This window comes from Neolamprologus brichardi, chromosome 23, assembly GCF_056152115.1.
Source record: "Neolamprologus brichardi isolate AB-2024 chromosome 23, ASM5615211v1, whole genome shotgun sequence".
Classification (NCBI taxonomy): Eukaryota; Metazoa; Chordata; class Actinopteri; order Cichliformes; family Cichlidae; genus Neolamprologus; species Neolamprologus brichardi.
Genome location: NC_142125.1, coordinates 33,294,592 through 33,315,645, shown reverse-complemented (window position 1 = coordinate 33,315,645; position 21,054 = coordinate 33,294,592). Strand labels below are relative to the sequence as shown.

Sequence of the window (21,054 nt, the reverse complement as noted above, 5' to 3'; positions counted from 1 at the left end):
TCACAGCCTCTGGTCTTCTAACCAACATTTGCAAGCTAAATGTAGCAGCTAAGTTTGGTACATGTTTGGCAATGCAAATCTAGTCTACCAACTTTTTTTTTAATAGGTAAAATTCTTATTATTAATAATATTACAATTATAATATTATTTAAATGATTTAATTTGGAAAATATATCAAACTTTTCTGTATTCATTCTATGTGAGCAAAATTTGCAACATAAATTTTCATGTAAATCATGAAAGGCTGAGCAGAAGGCCTGTGTTGATTGAAGAATGATCCTGTGGTGTTGCAAATGTATCCCACACACAGTGGGTGACTTAACAGTGTCCATCTTTAACATACAAGCTATTGTCCTGACAGCTTGTAGTGTTTGGGATAAGATGACTATTTTCGAAACATCAAACCTTCATCTGGGACTCCCTTACCTATTTATGTTTATAGCACCACATTGTTGTCTTTTATAGAAACTTCTAGTTTTAAAGCAGTTAAAATCATTGTGTATGAATAGAAACTCATTACAGAGGCTACGTGGGTACTTACAGCCTGATTATTTGGCTCTATGGGCTGAACTGAGGTAATCAGGAGTCATCATCAGGGGACCACAAACGTTTAAACTAAATTTCTTATCTAAATATATGTTGAAGTATTCCATAAATAACTGTTAATTTAAGCCTCCTAGAGGTCACCAAACAACCAACAGGCCCAAAAAAGAGGTCAAATTCAGCACACAGACGTAAAAGAAGACATTTCTTCTTCCAGAAAGAGAATGCATGGAGCTCCACGGACTGTCTGCATTGATTTAATTTGCCAATTACTAAATGGCCCCCATTTATCATCACCTTAAGCTTTCACAAACTTCTCCGTAAGATGTAATAAGACTGAGGAGCAATCTGTCGCCCACCTCTCATTAGAACTCTGCAGAGATCCCCCAAAGCTTAATTATTTATCTGCATTAATATCCCTTCAATTATTAATGGCGGGTGAAGTGTGTGTGTGTGCGTGTGTGTGCGAAGGCCAAAGATCAGCCCTGCGTTACCTCAGCCTCCCTCCTGATTAATGGATGAGGGAGAGGAACCCTTCATGTATTATTAGTGGAGAAAGTCCGGACCTCGTGGAGACACAGAGAGAGACAGACATTCACTCGGTGAATGATAATCACCGTTTAGTATGCAAACATGTCCCCTGTACATTGGTGGCATTTCAATATTTGAAGGGAGTTGTGTGTGTGGCAGAAAGTAGACGGGACTGACTGCCGCAAAGTTGAAAACTTGTCCTTGTTTGCGATGTCTCGTTAAGGTTTGTGTCTCCTCAGCACAAATATGTGGCGCTTTGACACTCGTGGCACGATGTTAGATGTCAAACAGCCCAAAAAGCAGGAAACAGGTGGGATAATCATTTTGGGTCCACTGTTCATTAGACATTTGCATTTAAAGACTCCTTGTAGTGAACAACATTATTTTAATTATGAGTTTTTGCAGTGGTTGTGGGTTTTGCTGTGTGGTTTTACACCCCCAGTGCTTCAGTTCACAAAGTTCCACAGAGGGACATTTTTATTTGGTCTTTTTATCCAGGAAAGACGTCTTTGCTGTTGGTTTTTCTGGCTTTGATGACCTTTGTGAAAGACGAGTGATAGTAACAGTAAGAAAAATCATCAACCTTGCAGCAGGCCTCTGATCTTTAGTGGTTAATGCAGGGTTTTTGCTGTCTGTTTGGGTTCCTCCTCACTGGAATAATTTCAGCTGTTTTATTCTGACATCTGGTGGGCAAACAGAGTAGTATCTGCATTTTTCTTCCAGTTGCTGAAATGGAAACATTAAACAAGATAACGGCTATTTTAAAGTGCTACCATGCTAACACTTTCTTGGGTGTTCAGGTTTTGTTTTGGGGTTGTTTGTTTGTTTTTTTGCTTTCCTTTTGTCTTTATTTCTTTAGTGTTTGTCCAGTTTTGGGGGTTTTTTTGTCTTTTTTAATTCCATTACAATTTATTTTATTGTGTTCACGGTGTCAAGTTCTATTTCTACCACGTGATAGGGAACCTTTGTATCCGTTCTAGAGTCTCTTTGCATTACTGAATGCTTGAAATGAGCCGTAATTATCTTACACTGGGTCTCAGTCCATCACCCCAGCGTGTACTCAGTCTGAAATAATAAGTTTAAACTCTTTTTAAACTCTTTTTAAGCCACCTTTTCCTCTGATTCCTCCTGTTGTTAAGCGGGCTGTACCTGCTCGATGTTATCGTGCTTTTGGCTCAGATACCGCCGAGCGGTTTTCCATATTGTTTGACCAACTTATTTCTTATCCTCCTGAGTTGTCCACCTCAGATGGATTAGTTTCTGTATCTGATTTAGAGAAACTTGTGTTGAATGCTAAACCATGTGGCTTTCCAAATGACGTTGTTCCTCCCTGTTTTCTTAAAAAGGTATTTCCTACCATCGGACCACACATTCTGAACATTATTAATACTAGTCTTTCGTCTGGTCAAGTACCTAGGGAATTTAAGCATGCAGTCATACATCCTTTACTCAAGAAACCAGGCTTAGACAGTTCAGTCATATCAAATCTCAGACCCATCTCTAAGCTTCCCTTTCTTAGTAAGATTCTGGAAAGGATTGTTTATACTCAGTTGATGGACTACTTGAATGACTCTAATTTGTCAGAAATATTTCAGTCCGGCTTTAAGCCATTTCACAGTACGGAGACAGCCCTCGTAAAAGTTATGAATGACATCCTGATAGCGACAGACCGTGGTAAATATGCAGTGCTGGTCTTGTTGGACATGACCGCTGCATTCCACACAGTGGATCACGATTTGCTGATCTCCCGCTTACAGCACTGTGTGGGAATTTCTGGTTCGGCACTTTTGTGGTTAAAGTCCTATCTCTTAAATAGGACCTTTTGTGTTAAGTTGGTGTTGGCTTTATCCTCTGTGGCCCCTCTGCTTTGGGGTGTGCCACAGGGATCTATTCTTGGGCCATTATTGTTTTCACTGTACCTTTTGCCTCTTGGCACGATTTTCCGAAAACATAAAGTGCCATTCCATCTATACGCAGATGACTGCCAGCTTTATTTACCTTTTAGTCATTCTGATAGTCTCCCAAGTCGACCTCTGCTTGACTGCCTTACTGATGTTAAAGCATGGATGGCAAAAAACTTTTTAAATTTTAATGATCGGAAGACAGAAACGATTTTATTTGACCCAAATATCTTGCAGCTTTGACTTCCCAACTAAAGAGTTCGATCACAAATCTCGGAGTAAAAATTGATTCTGCACTTACCTTTGAAGACCACGTAAACGGGGTGGTAAAATCAGCATTCTATCACCTCAGACGTTTAACGAAGGTTGAGCCCTTTCTTTCCAAGCGTGACTTGGAAAGTGTTATTCATGCCTTTATTACTTCACGTTTAGATTATTGCAATTCTCTTTTAATAGGGGTTGGGCAGGGCACTTTGTCACGCTTGCAACTAGTGCAAAATGCTGCGGCACAATTTTTAACTGGGAGAAGGAAATTTGATCACATCACTCCGATTTTGGCCTCTCTACACTGGCTTCCAATTGAAGTCCTTTTATTGGTTTTTAAATCTCTAAATGGTCTGGCACCTGTATATTTGTCTGACTTGTTGAAGCCCCACGTCCCCACTCGTTCCCTTCGGTCAGCTGAGCTGTTGCTGCTTTCGATCCCAAAGTCACGGCTGAAACTTAGAGGAGACCGAGCGTTCTCTGTTGCAGCGCCGATGCTTTGGAATAACCTTCCTCTGCATATTAGACAGGCTACATCAGTGCCAGTTTTTAAGTCTTTATTAAAAACCTATTTTTATTCCCTGGCTTTTAACTCTGTGGGTAACTGACTTTTATTTTTATTAATTTTATTGCTATGTCTGGTTTCTGCTATCTTATTACTATATGCATATTTATATTGTACAGCACTTTGGTCTACTAGGTGTGTTTTTAAAGTGCTATATAAATAAATATTGATGATGATGATGATTGGCTGCCCCTAATAAACAAAAGAATTGAACAGCAGGTGGGTTTGACTTCTGTATCTACGATATCCTTATTAGCCATACTCTCTCTCCTTGACATCATACAGAAACAAGAGCAGAAAAAGGAAGCATTTAGAGCTTTTGTCTCACAGCGATTGCTTGCACATATTTTTTTATTTTTTTATTTTATTTAACCTTTTTAACCAGGAAGCAATCCTTCTGAGATTAAAAGCCTCTTTTTCAAGATAGGCAGCAGCAAGTGTCTCACAGTTACAAAAATTACACAATTAAACACAGGCAGCAACAACACACATGCAAAAATAAATGAAAAAAAAATAAAATAAAGATAAAATTCAAATAAAAAAAATGCAAAAATTCAGTTGAAATGACAATCAATCTAATTGACACAGTTGCATGTTATGGACTTGGCCTCGAGGATTCTTAGTTTAGGTTTAAAAGCACTAAATGAAATGAATTCTGTCATTTTCCAGTCGTTCTGCAGTATTTTCCAAGTCAAGGGTGCTAAATGGACAAAAGCGCTTTTACCAAATGCAGTTTGGGCAAATGGAACAGAAACCAACAAGTAACCTTGCAGACAAAGACAATAACAAGCATGTTTCATTGCAAGCAGGGAACATACATAGGAAGGCAGCAATCCAAGTATGTCCTTATATATAAAACGGTATAAATGAGAGTTCCTCTGACTTGCCAAAGCAGGCCATCCTACCAGGCTACAGTCTGACTTCATTATGTGAAACTTAATTGAGCAACAAGGAAAAGCATGACTGTTCCCCTTTAAGATTTCCAGCAAACAGTGAGAGGGCCTGCATGGATGAATGTTTTGCACTGACTGCCATTCATTGGTTACTTGAAAGTTCCTTTCTACATCAATGCACAGTGTGAAATCAAAGTGTGCAAAATTATTGTAGCCTGAGCAAGTAAGTGTGTTGTTGTAACACATTAACTGAGGGGTAAGCGCCACCTGTTTGTGACATTAAATCTCGGTTTGTAAAGTAACTGAACTTTTCAAAGGTAATAATAAATGTAATAAGAATTTAATAAAAAGTATTTCACTCTGAAGATTCAAGATGTTCTTTTTGAGTGACCAGGGTGGACAGACGGACAGCTCAGGTTGAACTGTAGTGATAAAGTTAGAGAAGCAGTGTTGAGATGGTCTGGGCATGTGCAGATGATAGTGGATGCAAATGGACAAAGGATGTTGAAGATGGAGCTGCCAGGCAGGAGGAAAACAGGAAGTCCACAGAAGGGATTTGCCAGTGTAGGAGGACATGCAGAGGACGGTGTGACACAGGAGGAAGGACAGAAGAGGAGAGGGAGGCTGACGATCCACTGTGACGACACCTAAAGGGAGCAGCAAGGAGAAAAAACTATTTACGCAGTGTGGTCAGTAGATGGCGCCAAAGTAACGTAGTCGCTTTTAACTTGTAAAGGGAACATAAGTGACGATGTAAGCCCGGGACTTCCCGCAGTGGTTAACGTTAAGAGTCGCCTTTATTTGCATTCAGCACCGGATTTCATACATATTTGTTCAACTTAAAAACATTTGCATTTAAGTCGATGCTCAGCGGGAATTAATCTCTGGTGGAGCCAACTGATTACAGCCGCTGCTTATACCAGCTTTAGCTGAACTCTCACTCTCTCACTCAGGAACAACAACATTTGGTTATACTGGCTTATTCCCTTACTTCACCTTAATGAGCATGCACACAAAAAAAGCCAACATAATTTTGGAGAGAATCATTTACTGCGCTTCCCGTCATCCTCCACTAGATGGCAGCAGACACAAACACCTGCAGCAGCCCATCCAAAACCTCACAACTTTCCGCCGAGCATCACAATTATGCTGTCATTTGGAAACATTTGTAATATCCTTGACGATTTGAGGACAAACCACATCCAAACACATGGTTCAATCGGGAAATATAATAAAATAAAGCAACAAAAAATACATCAGTGTTTCATTTTAGCTGGTGTGGAAATTATAAATGCAGTATTTTGAGGATGTGGAACAAATGCTTAACTAATCATTTGTTCACATATTTGAAAGGTTAATAACGGGTCTATTTCTTAAACTTTGAAACAAAATATAAAAAAAAGTATGTTTGTGTTTAATCCAAGCGTTTTTTATTATACATCTTTATGAGCTTTCAAAATACAACTCTATATCTAGCAATTCTGTGTGAAAAAGAAAAAAAACAATCAAGCGTAGTGTTTGAATGAATGCCCAGACTGTTGGTTTTATAGCAAACACAGATGAAGCCAGTGACGTTTAAGAGTGAGGACGTGGAGAAAGTGAAGCAGGATTTTTATTTTTATTTTTTAAAGAAATAAATGTAAGATTTTCTGCTTTTGCTTCTCGCGAGGCTTCCTCGTTTCACCGAACCTCGCAGATAGGAAAGAAACAATGTGCTGCTTAAAACAACGGAGAAACCTGCTTTAGTCCAGGTGCAGTCCACACACACACACACACAGTGTCACACAGTTTTACATCAGCTCATCAGGGCTGACTGTGTGTGTGTGTGTGTGTGTGTGTGTGCGTGTACCAGTGAAGCTCCTGGAGTATATAGGCTACTCAATAAAACCGGGGCTGCGATCCGTCAGTGCATTTATCATCCTATTACGGCGACAAATCCGGCTCCCAATACATGAAAGGTAAAATGAATTACCAACGTTAAGCCGTCAATAAAGTCATTTCTGTAAATGGTGTCTCCGAGGGCCCCCGCTATTATTCAACAAGCTTTATCAGCACCTTGGAAATTACGTGGCTTGTAGCGCGGGCCCTGCTTCACTTTGATTAAGGGCCCTGCCAGGGAGCGCTGACAGCGGCTTTGACTCGGGGTTTTCTCCGGCCCCCCGCTCCCGGTGATGAACACCGGGCACATCGGGCGGAATGAAGACTAATTAAAAGCTATAAATTATCTTTTGCAGCTCCTCTCGAGCAGCCCCTCTCTTTGCGGCGCCAGATAAGAGCGGGACTGAGTGCTCATTTAGCCACAATGGCGCTGCGGCTAAACGCCATATTGATACTGTCCTAATTGGAATTTAATTAAGTAGCCATGGTGCCCCCCACACCCTCCTCCACACCCCCTCCTTCATCTTTAACTCCGACCCCCGTGCGGATGAAGATTTCACCGCGGCCGTGTTAACCATCAACACGTCCCCCACTTTCACGCTGTTGCCATTATCATTATTAATATTATTATTAATTCAAATCGCCAATTAGAGCTTGGAGGCAATTTCTGAAGATCTTCACAAAAAAGGAAAAAAAATAAAAAAACAGCAGCCACCTATTATCGGGACACACTCCTGTTTTCCAGCCTCCCCTATACCCTTTCACGAGTGGGCTCCTGTGAACTGAAATATCACAGGGAAACGCAAACATGTTGGTTTTTCGTGTTGCTGTGGAAAAAAAACACAAAAGTCATACTTTAAGTCAAAGTCTTAGCTACTTAGAGGAAGGAAGGAAACTATACAGTTACCTTTCTTTATGTGGACACACACTGTACAGACTACAGTGTTCAACTTTGATTTTTGTGCTTTTTTAAATAACTACTGGGTCACTTTTTCGGAATTTTGGGTTTGTTCATGTCAAATTGGTGGCTCTGTAATAGCTCAAATTGTGATTAAGGGTAAAGTAACGCTGTACAGATGCTGTTGGTGGTTTTAACAGTCCAAGCTTTGACGTGTTCTCGTTTACAGCATCCTCGTTGTATTTCACTGTTAGAGAAAAAAAAATAATGAGAAGGAAAGAACAAGGGTAAATCATCTGATGAGATTGTAGAAACTAATGCTGTAATCCACAATGTGCATTTTATGCACTTTACGGAGGAGCTGTTTAGCGCACAAAATGTTTTTGTTTATTTTGTTTATATTTTATCTAATATTATGAAGACACATACAAATATTTTTTTAAATATACACATACTTAAAACACTCCACGTAAAATGAAATATGTTTTACATAGCTGATGTCAGTTCACGTGATGTAATGTAATTTACACTTGGACGGTTAACAGTATTTACGCTGCAAAATTCACCAAATAGAAGGTGTTACATTTTAGCTAAAACATTAATGCTAGTAGTCCTATTTTTCTAAAATTATTCTTGTTATTTGTTTATTTTTATTATTCCTTCATCATTTTTATAAAGTGCGCTTGCATTCAAATAGTTTGTAAAACTAAAATGTGCTTAAAGAGCATGGAGCGATGTGGAATAAAACCCTTTCGCCCTTCTGAGCAGTGTTTTTAATGGTGGCTGTCTCCGCGCTTGTTTTTGTTTTGGTGTGTATTACGTCTGTGCACGTGCGCTTCTCCCGAATCGATCCAACTAATAAGCGCGTGCTGCGTGCGCGTGCTCTCCCGCAGCACAGCCACAGCTCTAATTGGACAGCGTCAATTGTGACAGGAACGATCTTCCCTCCTGATTGGCCGGTTGCTTTGTGTGTACGCGCACACGTGCTTCCGGCTGGGTGTAAGAGAAAGGGAGAAAACACACACACACACACGGGGGGGAGATAACGGTTTTAGGAGAGTTTGGGAAGAGCGAATACACAGATATTATGCTGCACCGAGGAGCGGCAGGGACACTGGCTGTAACGTGGAGCTGTTCGCTATGCCAGGTCTCGGAACACTGTTAGGAGAGGGCATGCTTTAGGTGATATTGTTAACGAACGCAGGTGTTTATTCTAGTTAAAAAAGGCTTTTTTACATGCTGTCTGTCTGAATTGGATACCGAAGGGGACGGGAGAGTGAGCAACAAGTGGAGTTTGGCGTGGAGAGGCCGACGTTTTTCACGGTCACCAGCTATGGAAGAGCAGAAGGAGTCCAACAGCGGCCGGGACACAACCGAGGAGGAGAGCATGTCCCTGTCGCCGAACCTGCCATCCCCTGCTATGATTTTACCCCACCAGGCAGCCCAGCAAGCCCACAGAACCACGAACTTTTTCATAGACAACATCCTCCGGCCGGACTTTGGCTGCAGAAAAGAGCCGAGCTACCGCGATCGGAGCCAGACGTCGGGTCGGGAAAACGTGAACCCGCTGGGCGCGAGGCCGCTGCACACCGGCAGCCTGTGCCTGGACTCCAACTGCAGCAGCGACAGCAGCTCGTCGTCGCCTTCCTCGTCGTCGTCCACGTCCTCTTCCCCCTCTTCCAAGCAGAACTCGTCGAAGCAGTGCGAATCGACGAGCAACGGGACTGGTAGATACGCAGACAGCCCCTCGTCAATTATGGTCATGAGCGGCAGCAATGGAGGCTCTCCGCCCATGGCAAAAGAAAGCCAGCCGCTGTTGTGGCCCGCTTGGGTGTACTGTACGCGGTACTCGGACCGGCCCTCATCTGGTAAGGCGCTAGTAGTCCCCGAATTATACTGAGTGGGGTGCTGGAGTGGGATGACTTGTGTTTCTCTCCGCTGTGTCAAATACATTTCTTCCAGGTGCCAGCGTGAAGAAAAAGAGGGAATTTACAATTGGCACGTGAGTGTTTAAATAGTTTACCGAGGTGCTCCAGCCAATCAAAACAAAGGGATTTGATTTCGAAAATAAGAACTGTCGGGGGTAAAGTGCTGAAAAGAAGTCGCTGAAGTAAAAGTGGTTAGCAGTTTATAGTGGAGCGTGTAACGGAAGCACAATGTGACAAAAGAACAAGTCAAAGTGAAGAATTAAGTCAATTAATTCAGAGTGAAGTTGAAGCACATTGGGGCTAAAGCTGATGTGGGCCCCAGGCAGTGTCACGAGCAGATTTATTTTTTATGTATTTTAAAAAAAAACTTTTTAAAAACTCTAAATAAGGCAAACTACACAAAAATATATGAAATGTATTTGGCTTTTCTGTTAATATTAATGTTTCCTCCCTTATGCGGAAAAGACCAAAGTCATGTAAAACAAGCCAACAACAGTGCCGAGGATTCATACCTTATTAAACCCAATTTCAAGTCCACACGGTTATTAAAAAAAAATCAAATGTATTGTTGTCTGGTTTTTCACGGGCTAACGTGTTTTTGCCGGTTATTTTACATTAATTTTATTTAGTCTGACAGAACTAAAGCTGGAATGTTTTTCTCTGTTTTTGCTCCCGAATTTTATCCTGAAAATAATAATACTTAAAAAAAGAGGCATGGATCTGTTTTCTAACCTCCACCACTGCTGCTTTTATTTTTCTGAAAGCAATTCTTTTCTTTTCACTTTTATCCGCTTTCTTCCCTCTGAGCAGATGCAGAAGATGTATTTTCGATGTAGAGATGAGTTTGAAGCCGTTTAAAGATTTGAATCCACACAGGTTCGAGTGTTTGCATATGTCATGCAATGACTTTTTAGGCCCGTTTAATGTTTAGCAGTTCAAACATACAGGATGCTGATTTATCTTTGAAACAGTGTGTGTGTGTGTGTGTCTGTGTGTGCGCGCGCGCGTGCCTCATAGCTTCAAGGCCGGCCTATGTGATGGTGCGGAAGGTTTTATTGGCTTTAATGGTGGTGGTTATGTGTCAGGGTAAAGGCAGAGGTCCTTCTGCGACTTATTGTTATTATTTTTTTATGAAATCTAATATTAGACCCGAAGCTCCCCAGCCTGCCCTGTATCACAGCGACAGCGCTTCCTTTGTCCCACTGGATTAAATGTGCGCAGTACACAGTTAATCAGCGGATCAATGCGCACTCATATATTCAGCTACGTGACCAAATTCCCGTGCTTTTTTTTTCTTTTTTTGCTGCTTCAGCTTTATTCGATCGGGTCCTTGAAGTGAAAATACCGCGCTGCTGCAGTCATAACTGATCAAGCAGCCTCGGATGAGGTCCCATTAGCTGTGCTGCAGCTTGTGGAGCTGTGGAGTGTGCAGGGAGGATATCTGTATCTCTGCACCTCCAACACTTCCACGTGTGAGCGATAGGACAAGGCTCATAAGGCTTTAACAAGTCTCATCATTTGCACTGGAGCTTTTTTTTTCTTGTTGTTGTTGTTGTTTGGGTTGCTGCTGCTCTCTTCTGATTGGCTACTTTGTCTCCCACGTCCCACACTCACCTGTGAGGCAGACCTTCAGCATGTCAAATAGTAATGAATAATCAATCGTGAGATTCTCCCACAATCCCCCCTCCACTTCCTCCACCAAAGGCTTATATTTATTTGCTCTGATTTAGAACAAGTTGTGTTTGCACAGCGTCCAGCTTTAACAGTTCCGCTCATTCTCTGTGCTGTTTTTTTTACTGTAACATCAAAACATTATTTTGATAGAAGTCATCCCCAGCACAGGCTAACCTGCCCAGATCATTCCCGCACAGACTTGTGACCTACATTCGGGCATGGCAGATAATAAGGCGCTATCATCGCTCACAGAGACGCTTTCAAAACGCCTTTAAAATAGAAGAGAAAAAACAATAAGTGGGGCTCGGTGTCAGACTGTGTCCAGCCTTAGAATAAATCTTTGTTTCCTATTGTTGTTTCTACACCAGGCCCAAGGACACGGAAACTGAAGAAGAAAAAGAGCGGCAAGGAGGACAAGCGGCCCAGGACGGCGTTCACGGCCGAGCAGCTGCAGAGACTCAAAACCGAGTTCCAGGCCAACCGCTACATAACGGAGCAGCGGAGACAGTCTCTGGCCCAGGAACTCAACCTGAACGAGTCCCAAATTAAAATCTGGTTCCAGAATAAGAGGGCCAAGATTAAAAAGGCCAGCGGTTACAAGAACGGCCTGGCCCTGCAGCTCATGGCTCAAGGACTTTACAACCATTCAACGACCACCGTGCAGGAGGAGAAGGAGGAGAGCGAATGAGCGGCCGGACTCTTTTGGACATAACGAACTGGGAGAAGAAGGAGAAGCGGGGGACGCTATTTAAAAACACAGATTTCTGTTTATGGTAACAGTATATGGACATAGTTATATAAATGAACGCTCGTTATTAAAGTTTATATAGCCACACAGTTATCATGTTGTATACGGTATATTTAATTTCAGGCTCGTCTCTTCACACCGGTCCTTTTTTCTCTCCTCTCTGTCCTCAATGTTTTTTAGGATCTATAGGTTCTTGTGGTCTCCTTGCCCCCACCCCCCTTTTCCCCATATTTGCGCCATATTTTCCCTTCAACACATCAGTCAAGCCAAACAAGCCAAAGATTTTAATATGTTCACATGTAGTCTGAAATTAAAAAAGAGGGAGATAGAGAGAGAGAGCGGTAGTTAATGGGTTAAATTATTATTTCTTACATACATTTCCACGGATAAAAAAGAGAAAGAAATAAAAGCGTTTTGTTGCCATATTTGAGAATAAAACATATTTAAATCTATGATAAGCTGTCAGCATGTCACAGTGATTCCTTACAATATGGTGAATTTACGGGAATTCTGGGTATTATTATTATTATTATTATTAATATTATTTCACTTGAACTACATTGCCTGTACTCCCCAACATATTAACGCCCACACGGACATATAATCGTGGCACATAACGTGTTTAAAGGAGGAAAGTGTAATTACGGGCCTTTTTAAATTCCGTCTGTCTATAAAACAGCGGATTATGTGAAGTCTTTATCGGAGCTTTCATATCAAACTGAGACACACACAGAAATATATCGCACAGCAGGTCCTGTTTCAGCGCCTCCTTGATGGATACCATTTCACCTATTAAAACTATTCTGGGCATTTATAGGTTTTCACGCCTCTGCTCAACTTTCTCCCGGACACGCTGGAGCGTGAACGCGCACGCTCGAGTTAATACTAATGAAACGTGAACTCGCGGTTTGGGGAGAAGCGCTCCGTCTCTCTGTCCTGCGCGGCCTGACTTGACCTCAGGTTCAGGTTAGACTGAGCCTGGCTGTGAACTCTGTGGCATGGCGTGGTGTGTGTCGCACTCCAAGGTCAGCAGCAGAAAGACTTATAGAAATACATTTAATTTCACCCAAATCAAAAAGAGAAACTGTGACTCTTGAAGTATTAGTATCAGACTAGTCTACGCTGAACAGTCTGCCTTCTTTTTTGCCAGCTTGAATTTTTCCTCCAATTATTAAGATTTTTTTAAAATTTGTGCTCACTTTCAGTTATATCACTTCACGGTAATTCTAACTGTAATATTTGGAGTTTATGTCAGCGATAGAGTCCAGTGAGAATCCTCACAGCATCCCCTCGTTGCTAAAAACAGGCACCTGAGCCTTTTAGTATCCCCACCGATTTATTTCGACCTGGATCAAATTACACATTTAACACACTTGATTGTGGCGCACATAAACAAAGAAGAGGAAAGCTCTCCTCTTTGACTTTATTGTTTTTTTTTGTTTGTTTGTTTGTTTTTTGGAGGGGGGGGGGGGGGGGGGTGCGTTGAAATAAAGCAAAAAGACTGGCATCCGGAGGACATTTGTGAGCTCAATGAGCGCTGTTTCTGTTTGTTCCGGCGCTTCTATACAACAGATTATTTAATTAAGAGCTAACGAGCCTGCAGAGGCGTTCACGGCCTCCGCGTTTCAGGAGCTTTAATTATTTCAAGTGCGTTTGCGTTCGGCTCTGCCTATAGAGCACAGATTTAATAACCGCGCAGCATCACGTGTTAATAATGGATTTCAATAACGACGATCGTGAACTTTAAAGGCAGGTTACAGATTTTAATGAACGGTTTTACCTTAAAAATCTTTAGTTGTTTGCCTGTTATCCCTCAAAGCGACCAGCAGACATAACTGCGCATGTCGAGAAAAAACGAATTCGATTATAAAGAGAAAGGTTTAAATTACAAAAAGTGACCGTAGAAGTTGCAAAATACATTATATATACACACCTTTTTATAGTTAAGGGTTCCCGTTTTTCATGGTGAATGTGAGGTAGCAGCAGAATGATAATAACTGGCCCTGCAGCATCTCCTGCAGCCTGCGAAAACCTCCAGGGGTCCTTGAAGGGGCTTCCAGAGGCCCCACACTAATATAAGGACTAATTTAACGTCACTAACCGCTATAATGTGGGGCTGAATATTCATAGGACTTAATTTCAGTTGGATCTTTTTCTCTCTGTTAAAAAAAATGTGCTACTTTTTGTTTGTTTTGCTGATGCCGCTCAAAAGCAGCATGCGATGAAATGTGCGCTGTTTCTCATCGATTAAAGATACTTTAATATAATTTCGATGTATTCGGGAATAAAATAAGAGTTGGCGGAGATGTTTAAGGAAAAATACACAGACACACACGCACACAAGGACAGTGTGTTTCCAAATCCTGCGTCTTTGGCCATCTGGCCCGCATGTGTGAGCAGAGGTGCAAAGGCTGCCTGCCTCTTCTCGGTCAGCCAACCCTGTAGCTCTAATATTATAATGATAGTTCCAGTCCCTGCTGTGAATGCGGAAGAGGATCTTATGACAGTGTATTTAAAATTCATACAATTATGAAACAGCGAGAGGATTCCTCTAACCCCCCTCCTCCACCCCTCCCTCCCACCTTGTCATTGAGGAAGTCGAGGGTTTATCTGTAAAACAAAGAAAAGCCCGGGATCGTTTGCATAGTTAGCATAGTCTGCCTCGCAGGCACAATATGGATTTAATTTATATGCAAATGAAAGCAATAAAAAGAGAATACACACTGGAAATCTGGGCCGTTTAAAAAAAGAGGGGGAAGAGTTGGATTCAGAGCAGGTACAGCACGCATGCACAAAATGAAGCATTATCATCAGGCTCACCCCGAGAACAGCCGTGTTATATAATATCCAGAAAGTGCAACACAGCAGCATTAGCACCGCTGTTCGAAAACACACACAAAGCAGAATTAAATAAGATTTCCATTATGAGAAAAGTTTCTTTCACGAGGCTCGAAATGTAGCAGCAAACAAGATCAAAGAGCGTGGACACACACACACACACACACACACACACACACACACACAGACACTACACTCAAGTATCATTCATTTTTGCAAAAAAAGGAAATTCAGCTTCTTTGCATCGCCTCCGAGTGTTATCGGTGATCAGTGTATGGTGACCTTTTAGTCCCAAACTGTTTGTCAGCAGCTTTGACATCTCTTCTAAAAAGTGTGTGTGTGTTTTCTGCTACAGGACAAAAATCACACACCGTATTAGCAACAAGATATCTTCATTCTTTCTAAAGCTATTCATCTTAATAGACAGTTTTAACTTTCAGTATTGTGGAAGCAAATTCAGGATAAGACCTCTCGGGTATCTTTAAAAAGCTTGAAAACATGCAAACCAAAAATAATGCCATTAATCAAATTTAATTAAGGCAGTGGACTGTGTGCTTACTTTTTTGGCATGAATATTTTTAATTTATTTTATTTTATGTTTTTTTAACAAATGCATTGTGATGGGTAAAGAGTCTTTAACCATGACTGTACAAACATATTCAGGAAAAAAAGGAAATTACACACATATGATAATATCATTACTTACAATGTTACTTTATTTACTCAATAACAATATTTCATTTTAAACATAACAGTTATTATCCTTACTACAAAATGTAAATGTTCTTTTGATAAGAAATTAGTGATAATTAAAACAAAATGTTGCCGATATGCATAAAAATATAATATAACACAACATATATTTGAAAAAGCAAACCAAGTTTATCACAGTATTGTATTTTTACTTCACGCTTATTGTTCTTAAAAAAGAAAAATGATTAAAAATATCTAGAAAATCTGAAAAAAAAACCCAAAGTAGCAATAATGCCATCAATCTTTTTTTTTTGCTAACTTTACAGATGAATTTGAAAGTTATAAATAACTTTATAACCCCTACAAAAATTTTTAAACATCATCAGTGCATTATCATGATTTCACAATAACAGCTGTAAAAGCCTCTTGTCTGTGAAGCAATCATGATAATGAAAAAAATAATAATCTATATAAATATATATCTTCTCATAATTTCTAATAATGTAATAATTAAGCCAATTTGGTGAAAAGTAAAACAAGCTTTCTTTAGTTTTTATATTTATTCTCATAAACGTGATTATATTTGCTGTAGTTTTCACCTCTTGTACTACAGTTAACACAGATACATTCATGTTAAATGTATTGATGATTACACTACACTCGAAAAACCATCTACATCATGTAGAGGTGAACCAACATTTAGAAACTTTTTTCCTCTTGTAACACTTTGAACGGTGACAGCACACAAAGTGGGGTTCCTATTAGAAACATGCAGGCTAACCACCTGCCATTCAAACAAAAGGGGAGGTGACCTCAGTAGTTCATTCAATTTAAGTGTTCAAAGTGTTGTTTAATCAGCATGCTACAAGCTGCTGGAAAATACACATCAACGCAAAAATAGGAGAGCTTTTAGAGGCGCACACAATAAAATGCACCCATGCAGAGACATACAAGCCTCCGTGCAAAAAGGCAGGAAAAGACATTCTAGGCTCTCTCTCTCTGACACACACACACACACACACACACACACACACACACACACACACACACACACACATACACACACAGCCATTTAAAAGAGTGTCTTAGATCACTACCCTGTGACTGTGGTGCTGCTAAGTAGAGAAGTTTAGTAATTCCTTCCCAGCTGCCTCTATAAAGAGAAAAGAGAGCTGGGAGACAATGAGAGAGTCCCTTTTCATGTCTCTCCTTTTTCAACTTTTTACCTAAATTTCTGCAGATGCCCAGCTGGTCCCACATCAAATTGCTCTTTCTACACTTCATGCAGACCACCAAAATTTGTCACACGGCAATGAGAAGAGCTATTCTTATTTACTTTTCTTCTTGGACTGACATGGAGAAAATGGAGAGCGTAACATTCTGCAGCTCATCCAGCTGTATGAGGCAACACTGTATTCATTTGTTTCGGTGCTCTGTCAGGAGATGTCTCTGGCACCCGGTGTGTTTGAGTGTACACTGTAGAAACACAGGGTGCATGGAGAAAATATGTGCGGAGCCGTTACAAATGTGTAAAAAACATGCTTTTGCCTACTAAAGGGATTAAACAAAATTATATGAAAATCATATGCAGGAAAAAATGCAGGAAAACAATGCTGACATACAAAGACACAGCTCCTGTGCAGCAAACATTATTTGTTTGGGTGACTGAAAAAAATTATAATAGAGAGAAAGAGAAAAACTTACAGCAGGGATGCACAATATCAGAAAAAAAGCACTCTGGACTTGGACTTGTTGATGATTTACATTTACTATTGGTAGCAGCCAATTTTTATTTGAGTCAATGAACTTAGTACATAATTGTCTAAACTTAGTCTGATGAACAGTTGAAAGACTCATAATTCTTATTTTATATATTTTCTTTGTTTCTCTGGTACAAAAGGATGAATAAACAACATCAGACAGACAGTAAATGGACTATCAGCCATATTATTTAAACTATTTCTGTTGGTATCAACACATAGCACATAATTTCACCACTGGTACATTCTATAAATTTAATAACTACAAAATTAATTCTGCTTTTTTAAAGTAGAAAAACTTAAAGGGGGAAAACACGATGTTACACAAATGTTTCTTTTGGCTTCTTTGTCTGTTTTAGCTTTAAATATGTGTTTTCTAAATTAAACATTGTCTCGCTTTTGCTGTGTCAAAATTGAACTCAAATTTTTAAATAAACTTACATTTAAATGAATTTTTTTTTAACATGATGTAATCATGCTAAATTTCATGAAATCCTCTACCTAGAGCCAAAACTTACTTGCTAGGTTTAGGAAACTAGCTAGAGCTTCTGTTACTGCTTTCTAAGCTAGTTAAGCTAGCTAACAGCAGTTTAGCTGGGCTAAGCAAGTTTAGCTTCAGCCTCATTTAATTATTAGTCAAAAAGCATCTTGTCAAAATATATTTATCTTTAAAGATAATGATTTTTATAGATTATTTTTATTGGCACCATTTGTGTCTCCTTTTGTTGCAGCGAGTCAAAGAAATCTTACATTTAAAAAAAAGCTAACCAGTTTAAAATATTTTAGGTTCTCATTCAACTATTTTTTTAAAACAATGAAATTGATGTTACCCAACAAATGAGCACCTCCAACCATCAACTAGCAATGTCTGTAACAGTGTTTGGTTACTATATTCGTAAATGCTTAAAAAATAAATCCATTTTGTTCTGGCTTTAGTTCTAGCTTGTTAGCTAGCCTACAAAAATTAGCTCTGTTGCTTTTGTCTTTTTACTTGGGGTAATAGAAGTTTTTAGAGCACATTTTTATAGAGGTTATCTATTTTCAAAGCACATCATGTTATGATATATAAGGGGATAATGTAGTTTTTGTGTTAAAGCTTTTTAGGGCATTATATAATAACATTGAAAATGTTAAAGCAACAGATGGGAACTGTATGATACTGTATAATGCAGCAGAAAATATCTGTAGGTTATGATCAATTATAAATAATACTTCTAGTTTGGGAACAACGTTTTACTCTGCTCAAATATTCCTAGTTTGAATTGTTGAGGGGTTCAAATCTTTCTCTTGACTTGCAGTGTGCTTACATGTGTGTGCAAGAGCGAGACAGAAAAAGTGACGACAGTCTGCGTTTATGAGATTTCAACCTAACAGTATGAATGAATTTGTGAGTGTTTTCCCTTCAGGGGTACACATATACCAAGATCATGTCTTGCCACAGGCGAAGTTTACTCATGACTTGTTGTGACCTGTCATCAGGGGCACACTCTCTCTCTCGCTCTCGCTTTCTCTCCCTCTCTCTCTCACACACACACACACACACACGCACGCACACACACACACACACACACACACACACACAGACAAAGGTGGCACTGAAAGAGAACCTCCCACAATGCAGCTGAGCAGTCCAGACAAGGGAGGGGGGAGCTCTTCGCTCCAACAGCCGTGATCTCACCGAGCTAAATCCAGATTATATGGAGGATATACACAGTGCCACTTGTTTACACTGCCCATCAGGGGGTGATTTGAGCCAAGTGGGGTGTGGAGAGAACGGAGGTGGGGTCATCACTGTGTGCAATGCAAAGTGTTCAGGCCAAAAGTGAAGGAGAACTTTCCCCTTTTAAAAGAAAAAAGTTGTGTAAATATGTAAAAATATAAAAATTGTGTGAGCATTTTTACTTTTTTAGTTAGTAAAATGATGAAACTCTAAAATTGCATAAATTAAACGTCCTGATATTTGTCACACACTTTTATCTCCTTTGACAAAGTCATCAGTGTTTTATCGGGGATGTAATGTCCCAGTATATGGCACGTTTAAGGACAGTCATTCGACTCTAATTAAAAAACAAACACTGGCAAATGACATCTGCATCTCCAGCTGCAGCTACGTGGCAGGCAGCCCATCAATTCAGGCCAATGATCAGAGTGTGAATGTGTGCATTCTGTGATCTCATTATATTTTTTATTTTCAATTAAAATAAGTCATTTAAAAAAAAAACAGCATTTCTTCTGCATTTTGACAGCATTCATGAATCAAACTTTTTCTGCTGGTGACCTACTGATAGGCTCACGTGCACAGGCACACACAGTGAGAACAAAGACAGGGACACCTGGGATTCCCCTGTTGTATGGGTGGTCACACCCACCTCTGCCTCTTCTTCATGCCTTCCACATGTGGAAGCACTTTATCTTCCTGGTGCCTCGCTCGCTTCGCTTTACCGTCTGTCTCGAGTGTGAACCACTCCACTCCAGCGAGCAAGCCAAAGCTGTGAGAACAGAATGGTCATCAATGAAAATAGTGATCATATTCCCATCTGCGGACCCCTTGAGAGCCTTCAGACTTGAGCTTAGCTGTAAAACAGCATTTTGTTGGAGGCTGTCAGAGACACCGCAATCACCTGTGTGTACATCTTAGACCTGATACCTCCTTATTGGATCTTCTGTGGGTTCATTTTGTTGAAAATAAAACAACGGTTGACTTTCGTAGCATCCCTCTTGTTGGCTATCCTCTCACCCCCTACGCTCACACTTCAAAAGCACTTGCGGAGAACTCCTTCTCCTCGTTCAACGCTCTGTCTTTCGGCGCAGTGGCCCAGAGGTGGCGAGAGGTGATGTGGGGAAGCGATTAGTCATATTCAATTTACATATGGCTGTCACAAAGCTCCTCCGGGCTGAGCGCTGATGTCATCCCTGCGTGGGGCCCGCTGTGGCCACCCGGAGTATGGGAAGACTTCTTGCTGTCATGAGAGGGGGAGAAAATTGCCCCTGATGGGAGCAATATCACTGTTCGAGTGGGATGATGAATGTGGGGCGGCACTTTAGTCTGGGTGTATGTGTTTGTATAAGCTGTGAACTCTGATCATATACTTGCATGTCTGGGTGTATGTAGCATGATACTGGCACTATGGTAGATGACAGCAGGCAGGTAGTGTCAGGAACTAGCATGTGTATCCTTAATGTTTAAACACTCTGGCACTAGTCCTCCTTTGTTATGGGGACTATTGTTATGTTATGCTACTTTGTCCTTTAATTCCACTATATTTCGGATACAAATATTACACTTTGTTCTCCTCTTTAGTTCATTTTGCAGATTAATTGCATGGTTATTGATCACGATACCTGGTAACACATAAGTAGTTCAATTGATCAACAGGTGGAACCTTTTAATGCGATATAGAGTCATGGCTCAAAAAAAAAGTTTTTTTCAGATATCAGGACATAAGAAGAAAAAACATCCAGTACTGACCAGGTGATGATTCGAGTCCTTGTTGAACCACCCGTAGCAGGAACTTGAAGCTAAATAACTTTCACTCCTCTTTTTGCAACTTTGCTGGGGTTCTTGGGATAATTGTGTTGTTGCACAACCTGATTTGGGCCAAGCTTTAGCTGCCAGAAAGACGACCTCACGTTTGATTCTGCAACACTTTGGTATACTAGAGGAACTCGTGGTCGCCTCAATGACTCCAACGACTCTAAGGGCCTGTGGCAGCAAAGCAATCACAAATGATGACCCGTTCACCACTGCGCCTGACAGTTGGTATGAGGTGTTTGGCTTTCATCAAATGTGGTGCTGTGTATGATGGTCAAACATCTCCACTTTGGTCAATCCAAAGGACATTGTTCCAGAAGTCTTACTGACTGATCAGATGCAACTTTGCAAACCTAAAACACATCGCTGTTTTCTTTTCAGAAGAAGAGGTTTTCTCCTAGAAACCCT

At 40.5% G+C, this 21,054-nt stretch overlaps 1 protein-coding gene across 1 annotated transcript; it reads left to right on the top strand.

Annotated features, from left to right (window-relative positions):
- Window positions 1–8,484: 8,484 nt before the first annotated feature.
- On the top strand, window positions 8,485–12,275 carry en1b (engrailed homeobox 1b). The gene is made up of 2 exons (XM_006795703.3): window positions 8,485–9,341; window positions 11,444–12,275. Exons 1-2 carry the CDS (start codon window positions 8,807–8,809, stop codon window positions 11,761–11,763), a joined length of 855 nt encoding a protein of 284 aa, XP_006795766.1. The 5' UTR covers window positions 8,485–8,806; the 3' UTR covers window positions 11,764–12,275.
- Window positions 12,276–21,054: the final 8,779 nt, after the last annotated feature.

Excerpts from the sequence above, each read along its gene's own strand:
- en1b (XM_006795703.3), top strand. The coding sequence starts at position 8,807 with ATGGAAGAGCAGAAGGAGTCCAACAGCGGCCGGGACACAACCGAGGAG. Across the intron at positions 9,342-11,443 it reads CTCGGACCGGCCCTCATCTG|GCCCAAGGACACGGAAACTG; the intron begins GTAAGGCGCTAG and ends TTTCTACACCAG.